Genomic DNA, 27,320 nt, shown 5'->3' with positions numbered 1-27,320 from the left:
AAATTAACACCAACATTAGAACATAGGCTTAGTCAATGCAATATGTGTCGCCAAGAACAAAATCAACACAAGATTACAAAATAAAATGAACTTATACAATATGTAAATTTTCAATGGTTTTCTTCTCTTTTTCAGGTATGAAACAGAAAACACAGAGTGATTCCGAATTATCAGACATTACGTCAGATGTTGATATGGAGGATGTTTCTATGCAATATTACCAAGGTGACGGAGTAGATACAGATGATGTCAGTGATGACTATTCAATGATGAGCATCGGCAGTAGTGATGATAGCAGACTTTACAGGAAACATCGTCCGCTTTCTTTAAATCTCAACCAATCACAGAGTGCTACGTCATCAGATGACGATACCTCGGATAGTGCTTTAAGTACGGACACTGAAAACAGGCTAGCACCATTTGCTTCGTTAGACGATGCTCGTGTTGCGTTAGCTGCCAGTGCCTTTGCAGAAGAAATGAGAGACTTTAAAGGCGAATCATCGGAAGAAAGTTGGAATCACACTGAAAAGTCAGACTCTGAAGTTCATAGTGACAATAACAAATGTAGTCCGCATGCGCCAAGGAGTCCGAGTTGGAGAGAGGGTCTTGATAGTCCCCCGTTTTCTCCAAGACGTAGGGATTCATATCCAGGGAAAAAACGAAACGTGACATCACCAGCATCCTCCCCAAAAGAAAATCAGTTCAACTTTACAGAAGTTACTCCCCCTTCTGGACAATTTGCAAACTTTGAGCAACAAAACAAAACATTAGGTCAATCGAAACAAAATGAATATTTTGGTTCTGGATATTCTGCTGATAGTGGTTCTAACTCACCGGAAGATCAGTTAATCTCTGATAGTAGTGATGATGAATTTATTTTTGCAAGGCGTGGGGATGAAATTATATTTTCAAATCACCGAGAAAAGATTGGCATTCCACAGTCGACTGCAGTAATGGACCTTGCTTCCTTTGCCGCTTCCATTGCAAACGATACTGCTAATTTAACGCAAATGACAATATCTCCTACAAATTTGGATGCATATTCAATGAGGGATAACTATCGATTGTCTCCAGATTCACAAGATAGTAATGGGAGTTCTTCTCCAGTTTCTCCTGGTATTTTCGATAATCCGGTGATTCCCGAAGAACCAATAGAGCTAGCTGACCCCGCTTCAAAACCAATTGATTATCAAGGAAGCAGACGACAAAAAGCGAGACCACCATCTACGGACTGGTCCCCCGTTATTGATTTGTCACCAATTTTAGATGTTTCACCGTCAGTTGAGGAAGCTGAACAAGTAGATATGTTAGAAAAACAAGAAGAAGAAAGAAGGAGAAGGGAATCACAAGAGGAAGACGATGATGAAACAACAGATAAACCATTTTTCAAACCGATAAATGAAGAGGATGATTCTTTGGCATATTATGGATTAAAACGTTACGAACGAGTGGAAGATATATGTAAACTAGTGCAAAATAATAATGTTGTAAATGGCGATCAATTAGAGCATTGTGTAAAAGAAAATCTAGATCAAGGTGCGAAAATGAAGGAAGTTATATCTGAAATTCCCTTTTCATGTGTTTCACGAACAGATACAACTGTTCAACAAGGAAGTGTTGTGACATCGTCTCCCGCTGTATCGTGTGCTTTAGTCGATTCTAAAATGTCTAGTGAAACTAAAGATCCTTATCGGACTGTTTACATTCACCCTACTCAAAATATGTCGACAGACATGCCGATAAAGCAAAATGTGTCACCAACTCCTAAGCAGAGACGAAAATTGCCGGAACCTACACCAGAGATGGTGTCGGAATCTCGGAAGAAAAAACCCCTACCGCCATTGCCAATTGATGCAATAAAAGCAAAAACCTCACCGAAAAGAGTTGTTGATACAAAAACTCTTGCTGAAAGTAAAGTTATTGATGCAAACACAACATCAGTAAAAAAAGCAGTCGGTGTTCAATCAAAAATTACTAGATCATCCTCTCTTGACGAAACACCACATAATCCGGAAAAAGTGTCAACTGTAGTAACAAATACAGATTATAATCAACCAGTTGATGTAAGAAAAATGGTTGAAAAACGGTCAAGCTCTTTAGAATCTCATAAGTTCAATCCGAATATATCGGCAGTCGACGATGTAATTGAACCACTAAAACCATTTTCTCAGCTAGATTTTCACAAATCAGAAACCACTCGAAGAATGAAACATACAACAAAATCAGACGACAAAATAAACAAGATAAGCGACCGTAGTTCTGAAAATAGCTTGCAGAGACAAGAATCTGAAGAAAGGCGTTTGAAGACCAAACACCTCAAGGCCAAACCTAATCCATTACTAATTCAGCATATTGAAGCTGAGGAGTGTAATGTGTCCCCCTCATATAGAGTTTTAGATTCACCACCGAGTCCAGAATCTAGGTCATCATTGAAGCGCGATTATTCCGACAGTACGTCGGTATCACCATCGTCTTCTCCAGATAGGGATTTATACATGTATCCATCTCCCGTTACACCTCCTGACTCCGATTCTTCTCCACCTAAACCACATTCACCTTCATCACCAGGAACTGATTTTGATGATGATAATTTTATCATTAATAAAATCACACCCACATCTGTCAAAGAATGGCATAAAGAAGTTTCACACACAAAGGTCAAAGATAAGGTCAAAACATTTGAACAGGTAATACGAAAATTATTCGAATCTCATTGCGTAATCACTTTATTTTCGACTCATGATTTTGAATGTCCCTTTGGTATATTTCTCCCCTTTTAAATCCATAACTGACTTTTACTGGGAAACCTCATGCTTACATTTTTATGATATGGTGTTTTTACTACTGAAATGAAGTTATACGATGAATTATTCATACCATTTATTTACTCAATTTTATAATTAAAAATTGCGTAAATGATCAGATAATTCATATTCATTTGTATTATTTTATAAAACTTCACATTGAATCTGTTAATGGAAGTACTTACATGTTATGTAGGGATGCATATGTTTTTGATTTTATTCAGCCAATCAGTATTTTTTTGGAACAAAAACGTTCCTAGATGGTCAATATTTAAAAGAACCATTAGTGGTTTTCTGTTGATTTCTGCTATTTGGTCGATTTGTTGTCCCTTTGACACATTCCCAATCCCATGCTGAAATTTACAGTATACTATCAATAAAATTTAGTTTAATTTTTCATTACAGTTGAGTTTTTAGTTCTAAAAAAGGACAAAAAGGACAAAATATAAATGTATTTCTACCTTTGATGTATAATTTTGCATTCGTGTACCTTGTGTAGACTTTTTTTTAATTTAATTTTGTTGTCGTTTCAATTTTCATGGCTAATTAATGTTAATACAATACTAAGCTGTATCTTGTTATGTTTTAATCATGTATCGTCTCTAGTACAAAGAAGTCATAAGTCATGAGTTTGCATTATTGAGAGATATTATTGATTTAATTGAGTTTGATGTATATTTGTGGAAATCGGTTAATCGAAAAAGTTAGATCCAACATTCTTGTTAGCGTATACACAAACCCATCCTTAATTTTCCGTTTATTTCTTATTACGAAAAACAACAAATCATATTTTCATGGCGAAATAGACGGGGGCTGCTGACTTATTCATTTAAATTAATCCCAGGTTTTGTTTAGTGCGTGATTTGTTGACTATTATTTCTCATTTTCCCCTCTGAACAGAAGTTTTTGTTAACATAAATTATCGAAATTCTGAACTTCTGACAAAAGGAGTATTACCTTTATGGAGGCTAGCTTTTTTTACATTCTTTAACATTTTATCTTAGTCACCAAGCTTATGATTTGCTCCACATGACACGCGTTCTGACTGCACAAGACAATGTACTGGACCTTAAAGTAAAACAATTTTGAACGCGAAATGAGCAAATTCTAATGCAAAGTCGTTTGTAACGTTCATTTTGATTGTATAACGTCACCAATTGTCAAAGCCTCAATTCGCAATTGAATCTAGGAAAACGTACGTGCAAGCGCAGACGACGTATGCCAGATTTAAGATTTGACGTTATTTTCTGTCAATTTTATTTGAATGGAGATAACAATATTGTTTTGTAAGCTCCGACGGCATCAATTGGTGATTTGATGGTTTCAAATACCCGTTTACTGATGCCAATTAGATTAATTTGAGACCATCAAATAGCTTCAAATCCTTCATACAGTTATCTTCGAAGTATTCTATGTGTTTTCTAATGATCGATATGCCGCCCAAAGATTGAAAAGGCAGGACATGTAATTATAACATCTATACGGAGAAGAAATGCCTTGAAAACAATATGTAATGATGGAATGAAAAATTCATAATTTTAAAAAACATAAAGTGGTTTCCTTTGGACATGTTTGACCAAAATTGCTTTTCATTGGTATAGTAAATAGACTGATATTAAGCATAGCTTTGTTTATATATCGAAGATACACTATAACAAATTTTGTATCAAAGAAGCTTTGGTCTGTAATTCTTGAATTAATTGCGTAAAAATAATATTAACATTTTTTAATCATCTTACAGATCTCAGCCACGGATCAGAAAAAAGGAAGACGAAAGCTACCGCCTATTCCTTTAACAGAGGAAATACCTGGCAGGACGAAAGGCCAAAATAATGTTCATAAAAAGCAGCATTTAAAACAAGATCACAAAAGAAAACCTAGAGGTTATGCAACCCCCTCTTCAACCAGCGATGAATCTATGAATGAAGACGACATTGAAGTTGCCATGTTTACTAGACATCGTAAGAATATGAATAATCTAGACAAACCTACTCTTGACAAATGGAACGGAAATTATCTTCCTTCTGAGGTATCATACAGTGATAAAAATATCAAAGAATTGTATAATGAGGATATTAAAGCGAATATTCCAGCTATTGCCTGTGCTGGCGAGAAAGTTACAAATGTCGAGAGAAATATTGACCAATATTTGAAGGATAAAGACGAAACAGATGCAATTATCGATTCAATGATAAACATTTATGGAGCTCCAATTACACAAGCTATGAAATCGCTGAAAAAAAGATTGCAAGATGAACTGAGACGTGTAACGGAGGGAAGACGTACTAGAATCGAAGAACTTGAGGAGATACGTGCGTTACAAATGCAGATAGGCGAGTTAAAACTTAGCAGGGAATATGCTAAACTACAAGCAAAAAGAACTCTTTCACCAAAAACAAGTAAGCAACCAACAAATCAAAACGGTAAAAAACGTGTTCCTACGTCACCGCAAGTAGCACCACGTAAATCTAGACATAAGCGGCAATCATCTGATCCAATGATTTCGAAATTTTCACCCATAAAAGAGGACAAAGATATTGAGGGAGATATGCAAATCAAAGGTAAAGATCACAAAGAGGCATCTCTATTAAGACTTGTAGCAGACGACAGTAGCCTTTCTGGATTGAGTGATACGGATAGCACGCGATCGGAACCAATATTGGTTGCTAAACAACAAAAAATACCTACACATACAAAGACGTTTGTGCAATCTAAAGAAAGTACAAAATATCAGGGACGGGATGTTTATTCAAAAGTGTTACGACCAGATATGAAACCAAAAAGTCATTCCGAAACTCACATTCCAGAACTTATTCAGAACAAACCTGCTCTTTTAGACTTATCCGATGATGAAGAAAGAAAAGCTAGAGAACAAAGAAAACAACAACTTCAAAACGAAATTGAACGACGCAAAAGGCAATTAGAAGAGACTAGTAAGCTTCAAAATGAACTTTTTCAGTTGACTCGTAGTGGTCAAGTAATGGCTCATAGCTATGACGATATTCCCAAAAAGTCTACAAATATGTATGCAATTATGCGACCAATCCCTACGGGTATAATAAAACCTTTGGATGATGATGATTCAGATGAAGATAAAGATTCTCAACAGGGACGCTGGGAAACAGAAACCAGTTATAGTTCATCAGAATATCTTGCTCACAAACAAGAACGGACCAAGCGAAGTCGAGGACCAGATCTTAGTGCACATTCAAGTCCGTATATATATCAAGGAAATGCTGAAGATAAAAAAGAAGTAAGGCCGGGAAAACAAAAAGTAGATTTTTATTTAAGACCTCATCATGGGAATGACCTTAGTATGCACAGTAGTGTTACTTTACCTGAACTGCATACGAAACAAGTAGAATATGCCTCTGCTACAGGTGGTGCTTTTTCCGATACTGAAGCGAGTCCGCCTAGTGATTCTACACCTGCAATGCCTCTTCTTGACGACGTCAAGGCACGTTCACGGAAAATAATTCATGAAATAGGTACTGGCAGTCGACCTGTTTCAGCTGAGTATAACCTCACTAGTGATGGTAAGATATTGCTAGAAGCAAACACTTGACAATTAATTGCTCGATGTTTTTTCAATGATTAAAAAATAATAACTGAAAATAATTATTTGGATGAAATTTGAGAAGAAATTAGTTTAGTAATTGTAATACCTTTTTTTAAAGAAAGCAAACCTATTGTGCATTAGAGATGTCGGTTATACTAATATAAGATACATCATGAATAGCTTGCTATATAGCTCTATTGCTATTTGTTATTTCTCAGATCTGTTAAACGGTATGCACCGTGTTGAAAGCGACAACAGTGTTGATGCTGATGAACCTTTAATGAAACACAAGCTGGAAGGTGGTGTTACAATATTAAAACAAAAAGACAGAAAGAAACAGGTAACGGTTTGACACTAACATGATTATTAAAAGCTTCGTATTGAAATATATCTATTCTAGGAATAGTGTAAGTAGTGGTCTCAGTGTGTACGTTTATACCTGACCGTATGCCAATGAATGATTTTTTAAAGATCTAATTCATAGGATCAACGTATTTATCTAATCGTGACTCATGTACAACATATTACAATGTATTAATGTATTTATAAGATAACAGTTTCAAAAGTCTCTATGTGACGAGTATATTGCCTGCCCGGTCAATCGATCCATAATTGGTTAAGCTCATCGGGAAAGTGAATCACAAATTTATGACCTGTTAACAAATGCAGTTATTCATTACCTTAATTTAATGATAGATGTGCAGGAAGCCACTGTCTAATTAGGAGATCGAAACGTTTTTAAAAATTTATGGTGTAATCTTTTCCTCATCCAATTTTGTATAAATATTCTATCTAGAGATTTATTTTTAAGGTTAAGACGAAGCCGTTTAAATGCCTTGCAGTATTTTAATTTATTGAATTTAAAAAATATACCTATGCACCAAAAATAAATGCGCGGTCTGCTGGAAAAAAATTAACAAACTAATATATAACGGGCAGAACCTGAATGCCGTGATGAAAAGTTTCATGACGTGAAGACGTTAAATTAAATATTGACCTCCAGATTACAAAGAATTAGTACGCCTTATATTTTAATCAAATGTTTAACATATTTTGCAGCCTGCTCCAGCACCGAGGAAAAAGTATGATTTTGGAATAAAAAGGATACTGCTGACTCGTGATCCTAAGGATAAATCAATTAAAGGTATTCCAATCATCAAAACCTTTATCATTGCCTCTATTCATTTTATTTTGAATTTTAGCGTTAAGGACGGACAACACTATATTGAACAATGAGGCATACTAGTGTTCAACTGATTATTTTTGTAAATAAAAAAATATCTTTTTTTATACGAACTGTTTAATATATATGAGAAATTGGATGGGATTCGATCACAAAGAATAGAAAAATAGGATTTAAAAGAATAAAAAAAATGGGTTTCTAAAATATCAAGAATAGAGAAAAATGTGTCAAATAAGTGTGACTCAAACCACAGAAATGACGACTCTTGGTATATGGACACGTGTTTGATTCAAATATTATCAAAGTAGTCTTCTGTATACAAGAAAGCACAACATTTGATGAACAAAAGTATTATCAATTTCATCTTTTTTTTCTTTTAAAGCTGGTAATGGTATAGGAATGAAAATAGTGGGAGGCAAAACAGTTAAAGGAACAACTGAATCTGGTGCTTTTGTTACTGCAATATTTCCAGGAGGGGTAGCTGACCAACTGCATGGAGAACTTAAAGAAGGTAACAATTTTACTTATCTCGACATGTATCATTTCAAATTGTAAAATTAGCCAAATTTATAATATATTTTTTGCTAATCAGTTAAACACAAAATTGAACAGGACCCACGAATGAAAGGCTAAGAACACAGAAAACAAAAAGTGTCAACACATTAATTATTTTTAACAAAGAAATATTTTCACGCTGTAAATATTTGATAACGTCGTTTCATTAGTTTTAACCACGCATAATGAACAGAAACTAGTTTTGCAATCCTGGTACCTTTGATAACTATTTACACCACTGGGTCGATGCCACTGCTGGTGGACGTTTCGTCCCCGAGGGTATCACCAGCCCAGTAGTCAGCACTTCGGTGTTGACATGAATATCAATTATATGGTCATTTTTACAAATTTCCCGTTTACAAAACTTTGAATTTTTCGAAAAACTAAGGATGTTCTTACCCCAGGAGTAGATTAGCTTAGCCGTATTTGGCACAACTTTTTGGAAATTTGGGTCCTCAATGCTCTTCAACTTTGTATTTGTTTGGCCTTTTAACTGTTTTGATCTGAGCGTCACTGATGAGTCTTCTGTAGACGAAACGCGCGTCTGGCGTATTAAATTATAATCCTGGTACCTTTGATAACTATTTGCAAACCAACATAAAATAATTCAAATTTGCCTAGGCTATGATTATATTCATCGATTTGTTACTTGAGGAAAACTATTCTTCGATACACCATGTTTCTAATAATCAAACTACTGTCATTTCAGTAGGAAAGTGGTGTTATATTTGATGGAATGATTTATTTAGTACATGTATATTAATCTTATTTCAAATACCTTTTTTTCTCACAGATCCATAATGTTTGCTTGATCTTTTTTATATTAGGTGATCAAATTCTTGAATGGAATGGTATTGAATTATCCAACAAGACATATGAGGACGTGCAGAGAATTATCAATGTTCCAAATGTAGAGATAGAACTTGTTGTTAAACCGTGAGTATTTCATTTTAGAGGACATTTGATAATGCATTTAGATTTGTAAACATAATATACAGAAATCTACATAATTTGATACTAATATTCAACCTTTAAAGTAGATTTTTTGCTAGTACACAATGTATGATCAGGAAATGTAGAAATGTATGTAACAGAAAAATATGGTATGGGCGGCATTGTGTTTGATATGTTATAAAGACAATTATATAATACTGACCTTAACTTTATTGTTTTGTTAGATAGATGTTTTATTGAAACACAATTTAAGCATACTTAGACCGTCGCAATTATTTGTCCAAAAAGATATACGATGTTTGATATGATTGGTTGTCAATTTATGAAAGTATTACTGCATATGTAACATTTTCAACAACTTGAAAATGTGAAATTGAATAAAATTGTTGTAATCTATTATTCAGATCTGCTCATCATGCCAAGTCTATTGATACAACTAAAGGGGATCGTAATGCAGCATATGACAACATGGAATACGTCGCAGATGAAGTTTACGGTAAATTAACGTTTGTAATATTTATTTGCAATACCACTTGAAATTTGTACTTCAGAAAGATTTAAAGTTCTTTCCAATTATAAAGACAACAATACGTTTGCTTTAAGCCAGATATCTTCAAATTGATAAAAAGTAATATATGTTTTTTTTTGTCTTTAACTACATCAATATGACAAAAAGGTGTGTAACCTTTAAATTGAAGAATATGTTTTTAATGGTAAAAAGTTCCAAAATGACCAAACTATATATTTTATTATTTGATTTTGTATCAGAAAAATGTCTGAAGTCAAACCAAGGAGTTGATCCGAAACAGTTGGCAGCACAGCTAGAAGGTATAAGAGAGGGTGATTCTTTAGCTGGATCTCAACCAGAATCTCAGTCATCATCTCAACATGACGAATATGTCACACCAAGCCTTTCGTCCCCTTCCAATTCATCACAAACATCTACTTCATCTGATAGAAATAGATCAAAGGAGTTGAGGGAAATTAAGAAAGAAATGAAAGAATTGAAACATGCAAAGGCAAATTTAAATGCAGAAAAGGCATGTATACCTATATATTACATAAAAGGAAAAACTAAAGTATTCAATAATACCGTAAAGTAGAGAAACTGCATCAACCTTAAAGAACCAGATCCTCCCAAAAAAGATGGACATACAAAGCAACTATTAACAAAACATGGAAGATTAAATCAGACACGAACTTCAAGTTCAACTGAATTTTTACCCCAAAAAAATCGAGCAGGTTAACAAAATAAGACCAAGACTATCTGCATTTACCTGAAAAAAAAAAAACCGAACTGCTTCGAATGATTTAAAGATGTATAACAGAACATATACAAAAAAATACCATGTTAAATATATTTCATGTCAGACTGTTTTGCTGATGATACCCTTGGGGACGTTTCACCAACCGGCAATGTAAAACCAGTTTTCACCAAAGCATTTCCCTTTGCCGATATCATTTTATTCATGTTCTACATTTAAAAAAGAAGAAGATAACATAAGTTGTGTTTTGTAATAAATATTGTTTGCTGTCAAAATTTATCGTGACATTAAGGATGAAACAATGGACAAATGAAAGTAAGGGAAACATCGAAAGATTTCCTTTTCTTGTGAAGCTTATTGACATCAGGGATTACTTATATTAGTCCTTTTAATTTGATGGTAGTTGTTAATTTTGTTTCAGATATAAGTTTCCAAAGGAAAATGAAAAGACAATATTAAAAACAAATGTTATTATAAAAATTGTATACAAATAAAAAAAAACAGAATATCATGTGTTTTTTAAAATAATTTCCATAGTCTCGATTATTGACGAGCTGTTTAAACCATATCAGTTATCTACCAGCTACTTAAATCAAACAATCAATCCAGAAAACTACGGCAATGTGGTTCGATGTATCATTAAATGTCAGCTATCATATAGTCAAAATTGAAAATTCTGGAAATTGTTGTTTTTATAATCACTTAAAGTGGTCAACCTTTTCGAAATTATGAATATGGGCAGAAGTTTGTAATATAATAAATAAACTTATCATAGGTACCAGGACTAAATTTTAAATATACGCCAGATGCGCGTTTCGTCTACAAAAGACTCATCAGTGACGCTCGAATCTAAAATATTTAAGGTAAATAAGCTCAAATATAAAATGTTGAGTAGCACAACAGGTGTTTATAGGAATATGCGTTTGTTTCCTTTGATAAAACAAATGAGATTACATTATTGATAAACACGTTGTGTTTCATTTGTTCTAGTTCTTGAATTTATTAATTGTTTATTGCCATCCCTATTCATTTCCAGGGTATTCAAAATGTGTGTGGAACCATGGGAGAAATACAGGTATGGATTATATAAATACAGTCATTCAAGAAACGTGTTACTGTGTTGACAGCTTAACACCGAATATGATTTTTTTTTAAATTTAACTTTTTCTAATTTGTTAAAAAAAAACATGTGATTGTTTAGTTTTTCACTTCTACTACTTGTAATTAATATCCATATATTTATCTTATAAAATTGATTTCAGTATGCCATATTAATTATTTAAATTTCAGTTACAACTGAGTCATGATGATTATGACAACACTTTAAATGTTCACCTGATACAAGCCAGAAACCTGATGCCAAAAGATATAAATGGGTTATCTGACCCTTTTGTCAAGATATACTTACTTCCAGGAAGGTGGTGAGTAAAGTGTTTATGCCCAATTTATGGGCATTATGTTTTCTGGTCTGAGCGTCCGTTCGTTCGTTCGTCCGTTCGTCTGTCCCGCTTCAGGTTAAAGTTTTGGTTGAAGTTTTTGGTCGAAGTAGTTTTTGATGAAGTTGAAGTCCGATCAACTTGAAACTAAGTACACATGTTCCCTATGATGTACTCTTTCTAATTTTAATGCCAAGTTAGAGATTTCCCCTCATTTTTTGAGTCCACTGAACATAGAAAATGGTAGTGCGGATGGGCATCCATGTACTGGGGACACATTCTTGTTTTTTTTTTAAATTTTTTGATGACAGTCGCGAGAATTTGGAAAAAGGGATAATTGCTCCATGTGGAGTTAGTTTCAACTGAGAAAACCGTATAAGTCCGTATAAGTATTATATCATGCAAATTCTTCATTCATTTACCATACAACTCGTAGATATGTTTCTACTGCTTTGAAGACTCATTGGTGGCCTCATGCTATTTTATGTTCTTGTTGTCTCTTTTACATATTACCCGTATCTATTCACTATTATGTGCATGTGTCAAGAACTTTCCATGTATATCTTTCACAGATAATCGAATCCACCTAGATTTATTTTTATGAAAAAAAAGATATATCTGAATAACTATTTTTTAGATATATTTTTGTTTTTACAAATACCACTGATAAAAGTTTACTTTACATTTTGTAGCCTTGAAAATAAGAGAAGATCGAAACATATATCACGAACTTTGAATCCTCAATGGCATCAAACAGTTATGTTTCAAGATTTACATCGTGAGGAACTTCAGAATAAAATGTTAGAAATAACAGTCTGGGATTATGACAGATTTAAAACGAATGATTTCCTTGGAGAAGTCATCATTGACTTGTCAGGTATGTGTTGTAATTATCATCTGACTTTTTTTTACACATTTGAAACAATTTCTTGTAATTATTGTGTTTAAAAGTAATAATTCATAAGTCGGACAAATGTTGATTTATTTCATTTCAGTTTTATTTAACAAAGTACGTTTAAAAAGTATCAATGTGTTAAATTAAAACAATGCTTGAAGGAACAAGATTGAGAAACACAATTATAAAATCATATTTTCTGTTACATTTACACATGAGTTCTTTAGATTCTAAATTAAATATTGTCAATAGGTACCATGATTATGATTTAATACGACAGACGCGTGTTTCCTCCACACAAGACTCATCAGTGACGCTCAGATCAAAACAGTTATAAAGTCAAACAAGTACAAATTTGAAGAGGATTGATGACCCAAAATTCCAAAAAAGTTTTGCCAAATATGGCTAAGGTTAATCTACTCCTGGGATAAGAAAATCCTTAGTTTTTGAAAAATTTAAAGTTTTGTCAACAGGAAATTTATTAAAATGACCATATAATTGATATTCATGTCAACACTGAAGTGCTGACTACTGGGCAGGTGATACCCTCGGGGACGAAACGTCCACCAACAGTGGCACCAACCCAGTGGTGTTAATAGTTGTCAAAGGTACCAGGATTATACAAGAACTTCAAACAAGTGATTAAGAACATAGTTAAATTTCCTTCTATTTTAGTCAATGGTGTGATGGATAATATGGCACATTGGTATCTTTTACGAGAACATGACGTCACAACAGGTGTGGAATTACCTAAGCCTACACTTTTACCAGCTGACATACGTGGTGCATCAGACATGAAACTGTGTCCATCACCCAACCTGTACTGTAATTCTCAGGGATCACCCAAACCAAATCGTCAGAAGGTAAAGAGGTTTACCAATGTATAAATTTGGACTATCAAATTTACAATAATACGGATCTTTTCAAATTTTTACTTCGTGATTTGTACAAGTAATTAAATAAGATTCCATTATTTTCTTAGAATTAGATAGTTAATTTCAATTCAATTCAATTCAAATCTTTATTTGTGACAGAACATAACAAAATGAATGTAATTCACATTCGATTTGCACTTATGCAACCAAATTAACTTAAAATTCAAAATTCTAATTTAATGATACAAATAAAATTGAGAATGGAAATGGGGAATGTGCCAAAGAGACAACAACCCGACCATAGAAAAAAAACAACAGCAGAAGGTCACCAACAGGTCTTCAATGTAGCGAGAAATTCCCGCACCCGGAGGCGTCCTTCAGCTGGCCCCTAAACAAATATATACTAGTTCAGTGATAATGAACGCTATACTAATTTCCAAATTGTACACAAAAAACTAAAATTAAAATAATACAAGACTAACAAAGACCAGAGGCTCCTGACTTAGACAGGCGCAAAAATGCGGCAGGGTTAAAATATATTTGTAAAACAAATCAAACTTTTCTCATGGAAATGGAATGAGAAACGGCAAATTATGATGACAAAAAAAAAATGATGAAGACATGGTACCCCGTAATATACTGTACTAGTACTAAAATAATCAGTAAATTGTTTTTCTAGCTGCCGACAAGCAAGAGTGAAGGAATGGGGCGACGTCGACGTTCGTTAGGGACACTGACTGATACGGATCGTATGTATATAGTGCACAAGCTGCTTACATGCTTACATCCCTTGGCTTAATGCTTAGCTTATGTAATACTTCATGCTACGTTTAAAATCATCTCGCAATATTTAGGTCATGTAAAATATTTTTCAGGTTCCCAACTGATACTGATTTTTTATTATAATTGATGAATGAGGGGGTCAATGATAACTTCGCCTGGTACTTTTATTCCACTATATATTTTTATTGCTGAGGAATAAGGATATAATGAATAGAGCGAAACAATCGTATAAGTCAAAGACGGACATACAACACAACAAATAAAAATACAAGACACAAAAGACAAACAGTAGAATTTATAAACAACACGTTGATGTTAGATACTTTTTAGAATATGTTAAAAATTTGGATTTAATTTTTCTACCACGGACTTCATCGTTGTTTAATATATTTTGTTTTGTATATCTGAAGTTTGAAGGCTGTCGTTATCCCTTTTATGCGTATCAGTAAAATGTATTTGACGACCAACAAAGGCAAATTAATCCCTAGAGAGTTGCAAACTACATCAAATCGCGCAATGAAAATTAGTAATTAAAATTCTGTTGGATTTGTCGTTCTTTGATTGTTCTGTCAAATATCAATTAGCAGGATTTATTACAATTTTGAAAGTATTTTTCTTTTGCAAATAGAAATAAAAGGACACATAAAACACAGAGCTGATTTTAATTTGATATTAAGACGGTATCTAAGAACTTTGAAATTATTTGTCATGGCCTTTAAAAAAAAGTTAAATCGCAAATAAACGAACTCCTAGAAAAATTCAAAACGAAAAGTCCCTAATCAATTGGCAAAATCAAAAACTCAAACGAATGGACAACAACTGTCATATATTTGACTTTGTAAGGACATTATCCTATGTAGGAAATGGTAGCTTAAACCTTGTTTTATAGCTAGCTAAACCTCTCACTCTAAATTATTGTAATTAACATTATTTAATGAAAACTAAGAATGTTTGTTTTACCAAATTATGAAAATTCCAAATTGTACATTCAGTAGTATACAAAAGTTAAATCGCAAATAAACGAACTCCTAGAAAAATTCAAAATGGAAAGTCCCTAATCAATTGGCAAAATCAAAAACTCAAACGAATGGACAACAACTGTCATATATCTGACTTTGTAAAGACATTATCCTATGTAGGAAATGGTAGCTTAAACCTTGTTTTATAGCTAGCTAAACCTCCCAAATCTTAATTATTGTAATTAACATTATTTAATGAAAACTAAGAATGTTTGTTTTACCAAATTATGAAAATTCCAAATTGTACATTCAGTAGTATACATAAGTTAACTTCATTGTTTTATCCATAATTCTACACATTACTAATATATGATATTATATGTTAGCTTTATAACTGAAACTGTGCACTGCATTTAATCTGTTACTTAATGTACAATTGACCGTTTCAGAATCTAAAGGACTATTGGTAGCTTTCATTATTCTGACCCCAAAATAACGCCATGGATTTGGTTGAATTTCAATTGTTTATGACTTTTTAACCAATCACGACGCTTTGGTGTACGATTTTGAAATTTTTCATGAATGCATTAGATTCTGAAACGGCGAATTAGACTTAATGTACAAACTGTACAAAGCATACATTTACTTCCTCTCTATAGGTCTTTCTGCCTCTGACTCCACAGACGTATCTTCTGCACATTCTTCACCTCTTCTACGACACAACTCAAATGACATGCCACTTACTGCGGCACTTACTACGTCACATCCTGGTAACGTAACCCATTGTTTCAGTGGTGTGTCGCACGTCATGTTCTTAGCACGCCATTTCATCCAGAGAATTCGTTCTACTCGCATTTCCCGTCGGCTTACTTTCAAGAAAAAAACTGATGAAAGGTTATTGTTAAATGACTGTTGTTTTGGTTTGCCGTTCTCTATAATTTCTATTATTTAAAGATTTTTTCATCTTTCTGCTTGAATCATATATTATGAATTATTTGTGAATCAATTTCTTTTCTTTAAAGCCGTATGAAATTCTATTTTAAAGATTTCGAAATCTTTCAGTCTTTTTTCTTGAATGATATGAATATAGAATCTTGATGACATTTTATTTAGTAGTTTGTTAAGCATGAAATTTGTAGGACGTTTTGTATCCAGTATTGTTTTCATATATATTTAATATATAAGCAATTGATTTCTTTTAGACTAGAATACTTGTTGAAAGGATGATAACACGAACAACAGCATGCCATACATAACTTTGTAATAATCCTTGTCAACATGATTAGTAAAATTAGTATATTCATGTTTTGAATGTTTGCATGTATATGTAACTGAGATCAAATGCATATATTTTAATAAAGCCAGAATGCATATCGTCGCTGGGCTTCCAAAATGTCGTATATGACTTTTTTGGCTAAAAATACTTTTTGACACCAATGGTCTGGGCGGGTTAGACCAATCAAAACGTTTAAAATAAGACATGTTATAAAATCGCCAATGTCAGTTGTTTGTAAAGTTTGCTTCCAAAAGGTTGTATGGAAACTTGAAAATCGTTGTATAGTTGCTTTAGGAATGAAATAATTGTATATTTCTTTATTTCTGTGAAAATAATTTAAGTTCTCGGATAATCCAGAAATGTCAAAGTTTTTATTTCACTGCTATTTGCAAATATGTATAAGTTCACATACAACATTTTGGAAGCATGCATTTTGTCAAAATTTTCAAAGCCTGTTTGTGAGATATTTTTTTCTTGAAAAATTTGTAATTTACAACATTTTGGAAGCCCAGCGACGATATATTTTAATTACGCCAAAATGCATATATATTAATTAAACCAAAAGGCATATATTTTAATTAAGCCAAAATGCAAAAGTTTATTTGGTGATAAAACAGTTGATATTGCAAATACGTGTAAATGATATAAAAACAGTTTAAAGAAAAGTAGATGTGGGTTGATTGTCAATGAGACAACTATCAACCACAGTTTATATTAAGTGCATGTAAGCAATTATAGGCAACCTTTGTCAATTTTATTTTTCTAAAAAGAACTGAAATATACCAATAAGAAAGTACCCACACATTTAATTTAGAGAACAATTGAATTATATTGAAAATAATAATAGTATTGATGTAGCATAAAATTGTTTTTGTTTTGAGATATATGAAAAGTTATAAACGATACTACACCCATAATCATATGATGTTATTTTTTATATTTTTTATGTACAGCCTAAACACATTTTACGTTTAATAGAACTATTTAACAAGAGTATTTAACGCTTTGAAGTTGTCGACATTTATATTCGGAAATAGTTTTTGAAATAGTTGGGTAACATATACTCTCAAATCACTGTCATTAACATCGGATCAATCGAATACTTTATTTTGTATATCCTTTAGAAAAACTGTGTTTTCTGTCTGTGGGAATAAGACACAATGCAATGAATGGTCACCTTTTGTGTGTGCATTTTATGACGATCACACTGCATAGGAAGTAAAACAAATGCTAACTTCTGAAATATGACATGATTCTGATTTTCGATTACAATTTACAAATAGAACTACAAATGTTTTATTTTTTAGGCTTAAAAACATTGTTCAGCAAATTGTTCCAAAGACAGTACCGCTTTTGTTAAATCAAATCCTCCTACAGTTTTTAACCTAGACCCTTGTATATTCTGTGGTGTACTCAGGTGCTCTTTTAGGGTTAGCTATTACTTCTTTAGTAGTGGCACTTATCCTCCTCATTACATTAAAAATGAAAAATTGCATTCGATAATATCACAATAAAAAAAAAAGAAAACGGGAGTGTTTTTACGTCCAGTATATCCGTGGTTATCTGTGACACGAATGTTCCAAAATGGTCAATCAGAGATCATTATGGCGTCCGAAAACATTCCAAGGTATAATATGACTTTGCAATTTGGAAGCCTATGTGTAAAAGCCTTGTTAGAGGTTAACACCCTATTAAAAAAATATAATAGGACATGCAAGCCCATACACAGAAAATTTCAATAGAAAATTAAAATAATCTGTGTTGTAAATTTTAGTTTTCATCGAACTCTTATTGTCAATTCTACAAGAGAGTCCAGATATGAAGCAAACGTAACTATATATGTGGTATCCTTTATTTCAAATTCATCTTTCGTTGGTTAAAATCCCAACAGAAAATCAAACCAACCTATTTCCACATTAGTAAGTTTCGTTGTGGTGTAAGTTGGATTTCCCAGTGAATTATCAACACCTTATTCAAAGGAAGATTACATTTGAAATGTTATACAAAAAAAAAAGAAAGAAAATTGTGAAATTTTATTCAAAGAAAACCAAAATATACATTGTTTGTCAAATTCATTAAAACTTGACAATAAAAAGAACAACAAAACTATTGTACATTGTACCACCTAATTGCCTTTGCTTTTTTATAATTATTACTGTAATAACATAATTATCTAAGCAATATTTTTTAATATAAAATAATAGCATAACAAAATGTACTAATCGATTAATACTGTTCTCGTTTTAGGAGTATGAACACATACTGGAGATATCAGTCTTTCGACTAAGCATCAGTTATGGTAAGCATATGCAGAAATGCTAAATATACGATCAAAAACTTATCTATAAGTAGATCTCGCTTACCCTGTCAACGCTACCGGTCTCACCCCTTTTGGAGTTTATTCAATTTCCTCAGTTAATGTTTGTTACCTTGAGTTGTCTTCTCAATCGATTAATGAGATTTGAACATGGTAAACTACTGTTGTCTATTTTAAAGCTCTCCGAAAATCCTTGGTAGTATATTTTTGTTTTGTTGATGGAGACGGGATCGGTCAGGAAACCACCAATTAACTCAGATGGTCGAATGCATCAAGCCATTTTGCTATGGTTATAGCAAGTCTCAAGTCGTCATTTTAGTACCGACTAACTGAAATGAATTTGACATCTACGTGTCCCAATCGACCATTGATGTCCTTTGAACCATTTGAAATGTTTTTCGATGATTTAGTGTTGCAAAGAGAACGCAAAAAAGGGACGCCAGTCAATATTTTATAATTTGGTAGAAAATAATTCAACGAATGCAAATTGCAAATGATTGAATGGAAGATCGACAAAACAAAACACTGTTTCATAGATTCGTTTTTTTTAATATGTATGTGTAGATTTTGTATGATTGAAAAGGAAAAGTAAATGAGAGAGCAACCAAACGTACATGTATTAGACATCGACATAAAATTCCATGCTTAGTACGTTAAAAGAAAAATCAAAGTATATAACAGGAAGTGACTACACGGCGGATCTGAAAACAAGGGCATTGTCACCATATTGATATACATGATATATGGATATGGCAAATAGATTTATATTTTTTTATGACAAACTTCAGCACCAAGAACGATTTACATAGAAATGGGTATAGCCGTTTTTTGTTGTAATTTTAAAAATAATTACGTTGTGACGTAGGTATTTACTTACATGTTTTACTTCCAAAATAAGTCTGTATTAGGTTTTTTTTTTTAAACAAGAATAAAAAACACTTTTTACACAGATAGTACTTTTGGAAGAAAAACAACTTTTGCAGCCCTCTAAAGGGAGATATTATTTTGTTCTGAAGAACGAAAAAGGTAATCTTGACATCTAAATGTCGTTTTTGTGATAGTGCGTTGCATTGTTGCTGTCGCATTGGCGTTTACGGCACTTCTTATTGTTAAATATTGTTTTTCTTTTTTCTTTTCAGGTGCATACACGATATTGTTATCTGTGATATAGCTGAAAACTATAAGCTGTTACACGTTCATCTTTGTATTTTGGGGAAACATGTCTCTGGTGCCAAAGTAGTTTGATTGTAGTCTCAAAAACTTGGTAGCTAATTTTATTGCCGCCAAAATTCAAGAGAGACACACATTTTCAAATCATTTATAAAAATCAAGTTACCATTATAAGCATCGATTTTGATTCTATAGCATTTTTTGTTATGTTTTTGCTCTTTAACAGAACATTTCTTTGAGTCATGTTTACTGTTCATAAACATAAATATGAGTCTTATTAGATACTGCGAATACTAGAAAGTGTCAAATGCTTCCTTTGCTTTTTCGACATTGGCTCCTACCGATGTAAAAGAGGGACGAAAGATACCAAAGGGACAGTCATGTAAATGTTCTCAATGGTTTATCAAACTGTTTACGTTTTAGAAAGTATAGTTATATGTTATGTTAATTGAAGTTGTTACACCTTATGACTATTTTTATACATAAAAAGGTACTGGCTCTTCAATCCTAGATTATACAACACCATAACCAAAGATTTAGATATGGAACCCCACCAAAATAAGGGGTAAAAGGAAGTGATCCTAGAGTTGAGCCGTTCGTGCTCCACTAGTGGCACATAATCATGTTGCACAAAAGTGTATGAATCTGTTAACGAAGATTCTTGTGGAGAGTTGTCTCATTGTCAATCATACCACATCTTTTTTTTTTTTATTCCAAACATAAGATCAAATATGAAATTGTTGCTTTTATGCAATCAATTGTGAAACTGTTGCTTTTATGCAATCGATCAATTGTGAAACTGTTGCTTTTTGGCACAAATCTCGAAGTTGAAACACAATAAAATAAGCATCGTATTTTTTGACAAATAATCATCACATAAGCTGTGGAATCAATCGACGACATGGTAACCAAAGCTGCCACATTGTCATAGCTTTCCGCTGGAAGTATGATCCTTTGTTAATATTTTGTTTTATAAACTTGTATTCCAGATCATCACCACAACGTAGGTGATATGGACGGAAACAAATTCCTTGAGGCACATCTATTCATGTTACGTAATTTCTTCCACTTTTTTTTCAAAGATAGATCTTTGAAAAAAAAACAATAATCTATGTCGTTCTTGTTATAAATTTCACAAAATGTCATGTTATTCTGAGGTGCCTATGTTAAGTAGATAATTTGATATTTAGATATTTAAGAAACCTGTATCATATAGTTATGCATTAATATAGAATAACAACATTTAATTTATTATAATCTTGAAAGATTCAAAGTTGTTAGTTTTTGGTTGTATCTGTGATTATGCACGTGTTTGTACGTGCTTTGTTAAATATCAATACAAGCATAATGGTCATGTAAATGAATAAATAACAGCCATTGTAAAACAAGTTAAATTAAAATATCAAAAACAATGTGTTCATAGATTTATTTTAATGAAAGTAAAAGTGATGGTAAGTGTAATTAAAAGTTCTGTGAGTATGACACGTTTGTATGTCGTTACCATCAACGGAAAAGCTAGAAATATAAAAATGACCAAAAGGAGACTCACGACTCATAAGTCGAAGAAACATTACAGGGCGTACAAAAAGATAAAACCCATCAGTCAAAACATTTTACGGTAACAATATAATTGCAAGAACTGAAAAGTCATTGACAAAATAGATGTTTTCAATCATGTCAGTACCAAGGCATTGGCTGCTCGGAGGATGTATATTTGTGAACTGAAATAAAATTGAGAATGGAAATGGGGAATGTGTCAAAGAGACAACAACCCGACCAAATAAAAAACAACAGCAGAGGGTCACCAACAGGTCTTCAATGTAGCGAGAAATTCCCGCACCCGGAGGCGTCCTTCAGCTGGCCCCTAAACAAATATATACTAGTCCAGTGATAATGAATGCCATACTAATTTCCAAATTGTACACAAGAAACTAAAATTAAAATAATACAAGACTAACAAAGGCCAGAGGCTCCTGACTTGGGACAGGCGCAAAAATGCGGCGGGGTTAAACATGTTTGTGAGATCTCAACCCTGAAAGTCCATCAGCAACGATACTAACTCAGCGGTTGTGAAAAAAAATAATTATACAACATGTGTTTCTTTTAAAAATAAACCAACAGGTGAAAAAGTTTTTAAAAGCCAAAACTATAAAACATTTCAAGACATACAAACCAAAAAAGAACATTAAAACAGTCGAACACAGTCAGAGGGAGTTACAACCTAATATTTTGTACAATATCACAACATGTATTTTTTAACTTGACGATTTACATCGGAATGCACCGTTAAGGTCACGCTCGCCTTGTCACGTGACCTCAGTAACCAAGCACTAGCTACTCATCGGATTATTACAAAAGTAAATGAGAAAATAATAATATACATAGATATAGATAAAAAAAAACCACTGAAGTATTAACTAATTTTCTTTCAAATTGCCAGTTTAGAATGAATTTCATAACAGTATGGATGGACACCTGATATTTAAATGATATCGTGTCGGTCACTGGCTGTCAACAACAAAGACTTCATGCAATTACAGTATGTCAGGGCCTCTTAATTGGGATATGAATAATTCCTTTTTTACACATTTCCATCCATAAAACAATTTTTTTGCATGAAATTTTATAGGAATTTGTTTTGAATATATTTATATTCTCACAGCAAAAAGTTTCTATTGAAAGAATGAATATATTCTGAAGTGATATCACAAAGTAACCGAGAGAAGAAAAAAAAGTAAGAAACATTCTTTTCTGGCAATAAGTGGAAAATTTAGTAGTGTGTCAGTTATAGACAAGTAGTCCATTGTAAATCATTCAGTGGATAGGTCAATCGCCAAAATAAAAATAAAATGCTTTATCTGTAAACAAACACTAATACGTACATTGACGGGGGCATAAGTATGATAAATAATACATGTTCGTATAAGGAAATGTTACCGACCTGTTGAATGCAGCTGTTCTGTTGATTTGAAAAAAAAACGAATGGACGGATCACACCGATTTGATTTAGAATTGTACTTATCTTTTTTATTTGTGTTACAGTATCTATCCATGAATTTAATATGTTCACAATTCCTTTTATACTAGAATATTAAACGAGTGCACCCAGTTTAAAGGTTATTATTACACTGTTACTGTTTAACAGTAACTGTTATGTTGACATACTAACCTGTACATTATCTCGTGTTACAGTTGACCAGTTTAGTCTTGTGCATATGATTTATTATTCCAAAACAGATGTATTGTGAACATATCATTAAATTCATGGATATATATTGAAACAGAAACCGAAAAATAAGCGAGAACAATTTCAAATTGTAAGGGGGCGATCATTCCTAATTAAGTTAAAATAAGGGAGGGGTGGCTATGTGACAGGCTAACGAAATCATCATGAATAAAATTGCAAACAACGTTTTTTCTCTAGATTACTTGGTCATATCACCTCTGAATGTACTCATTCTAGTAAAAGAAACTTTTTGTCGTGAGTATATAAATATATCAAAAACAAATTCCTATAAACTTTCATGCAAAAACTTGTATTTTATGAATGAACATGTGTGAAGATAGTAATTAGGTATATCCCTATTGAGTGGCTCCTGACATACTGTAATTGCGTAAAGTCTTTGTTGTCGACAGCCAGACTGAGTGATACACTCGATAACATTTGATAACTGTGTCCATGTATACGCTGTTATATATCAAAATCGATGAGAAAATGGCGGCAGGAGTAGGAGTCATGAAAAATTGTGCAGAGACTAAAAGTATTATCATGAAGTTATAAGTGGTTTTATAGCACACTGATTAGTTATTTTGTGAGAACATTAATCGAACTGATGATCTAACTACATTATGAAGAATTTTATCGGGTATGAATAATAATAAACAGAAAACAACAACAGATACTCCTTCTCCAAACAAACCAAATTAGATGGTTTTGACCTGAACAACTGAACGACTCAGGTTCAAAACAGTACTCTTTGCCTCCAACCCAAATGCATGCATGTTCAAATCAATATCGTACACAGTTTACACAGAATTTAAATGATACTCCGCTATCAAGTAATGTTATTTCCTCATCTCGACAAGTACTTTATGGAGCAAACAATGGATATGCATTCACCCCATATCACCTACAAGCCCCACATACAACACCAGCTCAGACGAGACATCAGACACCTTCAATGCCAATTCCTATGCAACCTATATCAACCCCGCCTCATCCTGATTTAATACAGTTTATGCATGAAGTCAGAATAAAATTACAAAAACTTGACATTTTGGAAAATATATTCTCAAGACTAGTTGATATGGAAGAACATTGTAATAAGCTGTACAGTGAAATTTGTGGCATTAAAACTGATTTAAAGGATCATAATTTCATATTGTGTCATTGGACAAGAGTCTTGGTGGTTTTCACTTAAAACTACAAGAAATAGAAACACGAAATATGTCATTAACTAATGAAAATTATAAAAAGTAAAATCACAAAAATACTGAACTCAGAGGAAAATCAATTCGGAAAGTCCATAAACACATGGCAAAATCAAATAACAAAACGCATCAAAAACGAATGGACAAGAACTGTCATATTCCTGACTTGGTACAGGCATTTTCAAATGTAGAAAATGGTGGATTGAACCTGGTTTTATAGCTAGCTAAACCTCTCATTTGTATGACAGTCGTATCACATTCCATTATATTGCCACCGATGTGTGAACAAAACAAACAGACACAATAGTTAAAATGTCAAAAATAGGGGTACAGCAGTCATCATTGTGTTATCATCTTAATCACTATAAAAACAACAAATGCAACGAAGAAGCACAAAAGAGCATACATAAAATAACATCCTCATTTTGATTGTATTATACGATTTTATTTGTCTATGTAAAGTGCACCCATCAAGGAAGGAGAGTTTTGAGTACTGGTGTAAAATTGCGTGTTTGAAATTCGCACAGGTAGACATGAAATAATTTTGTCGTTCAAAGTATGACGGGATGCATAAATACAGTTACGAAAAATAGATATAACAAAAACTGACTAAACAGTATAAAGTAATAATAGATAAAATAATAGTGTGGTTCAAAGTATGACGGGATACATAAGTACAGAGTCACATCAAATGTATATAACAAAAAAAAGTGGGCTGACAGTAAAAGTACTATTAATTATAAATAAAATAATTTTGTCATTCAAAGTATGACACGATACATATTAGGTACAGAGTCACATCATAAAATAATTTTGTCGTTCAAAGTATGATGGGATACATAAGCACAGAGTTACGTCAAAAAGGATATCTCAAAAAACAGACTTAACAGTAAAAGTAATATTAATAAAGACAAATAAAAGAATAATATAACACGTTATTAAGATGATAAACAACGTCAGTACGCAAAATCTATACTTCAAGACTATCGTGTATTATTTGTGAAGTTGATACGGAATATTTATCAACAAGTTCTGGGTACCTTCCGATGAACTGTTAAAAAAAAAGGACGAGACGTTCTTTGACATACCCTTGGTTCATCAACTTTCTGCTCAGACATTGGTGACGTTTTACAAAGTCTGCGTAGGAGCTGCAAGCTCTTGAATACCGAATAAGTTGGGAAATGTATATTCCATATGCAGGTTAAGTTGGTATATTGCTACTAAGGTGGGGGAAATCAAAATCGTCTCGTTTGTCATAGATTCTGGTACTAAGATGACTGTGTATGTCAAATTCGAGGTATAAGTCTAAAAATGAGGCGGAGGAAGCCGTGTCTGTTGTCTCTTTAATTTCTAGTTCTGGTGGATATATTAATTGAACCCAATCAGAAAAGTTCGGATTGTTAATGGAAAGAACATCATCAATATATCTGAATGTATAAAAAGTCAGGTGGAATAAACTACAGGAAAAAATCATTGATCAGCAAAAAAGGTCTATGAGAGACAATATAATATTTAAAGGCATTTCTGATGAGTATAATCCAACAGACAACACAGAAAACATGCTGTGCACAGGCTTATGCCCAGAGAGAACAGAGGTCCATGCAGTATACTTGCAAAATTTGAAAGGAAAAAGACAGAAATAGAGTTTTGGAGGCAGTCAAAAACAAACTTAAACAAAAACCTCAATACTAGGTACATGAAAAGTTTCCAGTTGAAATAATAGAAAGGAGGCGTAAACTAATCCCAATTTTGAAAGATGCTCGTGAAAAGGGACACGAAGCAGTCTTAGTAGAGGATAAATTGTTTATCGACAAAAGGCGATTCGTTAAACGTGAATTTGTGCCTAAGATGAACCCACAACATCAACAAGGACCCCAACAACCACCAACTGATCATGGACCTCAACAGCAACCATCTGACCAACACCCTCCGATGTCTGCACCTGTGAACAACAACAGTACCATGCCAAAGAATCCTATAGAGTCTATACCACCACAGAACACCACAGGACAATAGGACAGGCGTACAAGAGGACAAAGGGAACGGGAAAATATTGTATTGAATCAGAATAAACACTTCTGGACTAAATGTTTATTATCTTAATGTATGTGGTTTACAGTCTAAACTAAAATTTACTGAATTTTCAAATATCTTTCAAACATATCATATGATGTATTAGTTTTTGTTGAAACTAAATTAGATGATTTAGGTATAATTGATCTTAATGTTTTTCATATGTAACAAAGAATAGAAAGGGTGCAACTAAAAAGTCAGGTGGAGTAGTAATTATATACAAAAATATTTTGAATCAGTACATCAGTTTTAAAAAAAGTGTTTAAATTTCAAAAATGTCTTCTAAACTGAAAAAGATGTTTTATTAAGTGCTGTTTATATACAACCGGAAAATTCTAAATATGCAAATACTGATGCATTCGAAGAAATTGAAAATGAATTATTGACATTTGCTGATACATTTAATGCATTGGTCTCTCTTATTAGAGATTTTAATGCAAAAACGGAAACACGAGATGATTTTATTGTTCCTGATGAGTCATTGATTGATATTTTTGAGTTAGAAAGTCATGATGAAATTTTGTCATATATGTTAGATTATGAACAATTGAAGCTTCAAAATATACCGTTATCTCGAATATCAGAGTGTCATTGTCATATTAATAATTATGGTCATAACCTGTTGGATATGTGTAAAAAAAACAATGTTTATATAGCTAACCCCAGACTTGGTTCTGTTATAGGTATTGGATGTACTACATGTTAAAATACCTGTGTTATTGATAATTTGCTTTTATCATCAACACTGTTCTCTTTAGTAGATGAATTTGAAAAACTTGATTTTG

At 32.8% G+C, this 27,320-nt stretch overlaps 1 protein-coding gene across 5 annotated transcripts in view; it reads left to right on the top strand.

Moving 5' to 3' along the window:
• The window catches only part of LOC143076223 (uncharacterized), a 46,058-nt gene extending 24,615 nt beyond the window's left edge, over nucleotides 1-21,443 (top strand). For 3 of the 5 annotated variants that reach the window (XM_076251940.1, XM_076251947.1, XM_076251954.1), the window contains 14 exons: nucleotides 136-2,687; nucleotides 4,546-6,340; nucleotides 6,582-6,703; nucleotides 7,423-7,507; nucleotides 7,929-8,057; nucleotides 8,929-9,037; nucleotides 9,460-9,551; nucleotides 9,824-10,095; nucleotides 11,357-11,395; nucleotides 11,611-11,741; nucleotides 12,449-12,633; nucleotides 13,327-13,514; nucleotides 14,206-14,275; nucleotides 15,928-17,357. In XM_076251940.1, the coding sequence (XP_076108055.1) occupies nucleotides 136-2,687; nucleotides 4,546-6,340; nucleotides 6,582-6,703; nucleotides 7,423-7,507; nucleotides 7,929-8,057; nucleotides 8,929-9,037; nucleotides 9,460-9,551; nucleotides 9,824-10,095; nucleotides 11,357-11,395; nucleotides 11,611-11,741; nucleotides 12,449-12,633; nucleotides 13,327-13,514; nucleotides 14,206-14,275; nucleotides 15,928-16,220 (6,062 nt within the window). In that variant the 3' untranslated portion in view covers nucleotides 16,221-17,357. Of the gene's footprint in view, nucleotides 1-135; nucleotides 2,688-4,545; nucleotides 6,341-6,581; nucleotides 6,704-7,422; nucleotides 7,508-7,928; nucleotides 8,058-8,928; nucleotides 9,038-9,459; nucleotides 9,552-9,823; nucleotides 10,096-11,356; nucleotides 11,396-11,610; nucleotides 11,742-12,448; nucleotides 12,634-13,326; nucleotides 13,515-14,205; nucleotides 14,276-15,927; nucleotides 17,358-18,791; nucleotides 18,844-20,000 lie in introns of those variants that run through there. The other 2 variants (XM_076251962.1, XM_076251971.1) reach the window with 2 other exon arrangements.
• The last annotated feature ends 5,877 nt before the right edge of the window (nucleotides 21,444-27,320 follow it).

Source organism: Mytilus galloprovincialis, chromosome 1 (genome assembly GCF_965363235.1).
Source record: "Mytilus galloprovincialis chromosome 1, xbMytGall1.hap1.1, whole genome shotgun sequence".
In the NCBI taxonomy this organism is placed as follows: Eukaryota; Metazoa; Mollusca; class Bivalvia; order Mytilida; family Mytilidae; genus Mytilus; species Mytilus galloprovincialis.
Note: the sequence above shows the minus strand (reverse complement) of the source record. Positions and strands in the feature narration are given on the sequence as shown.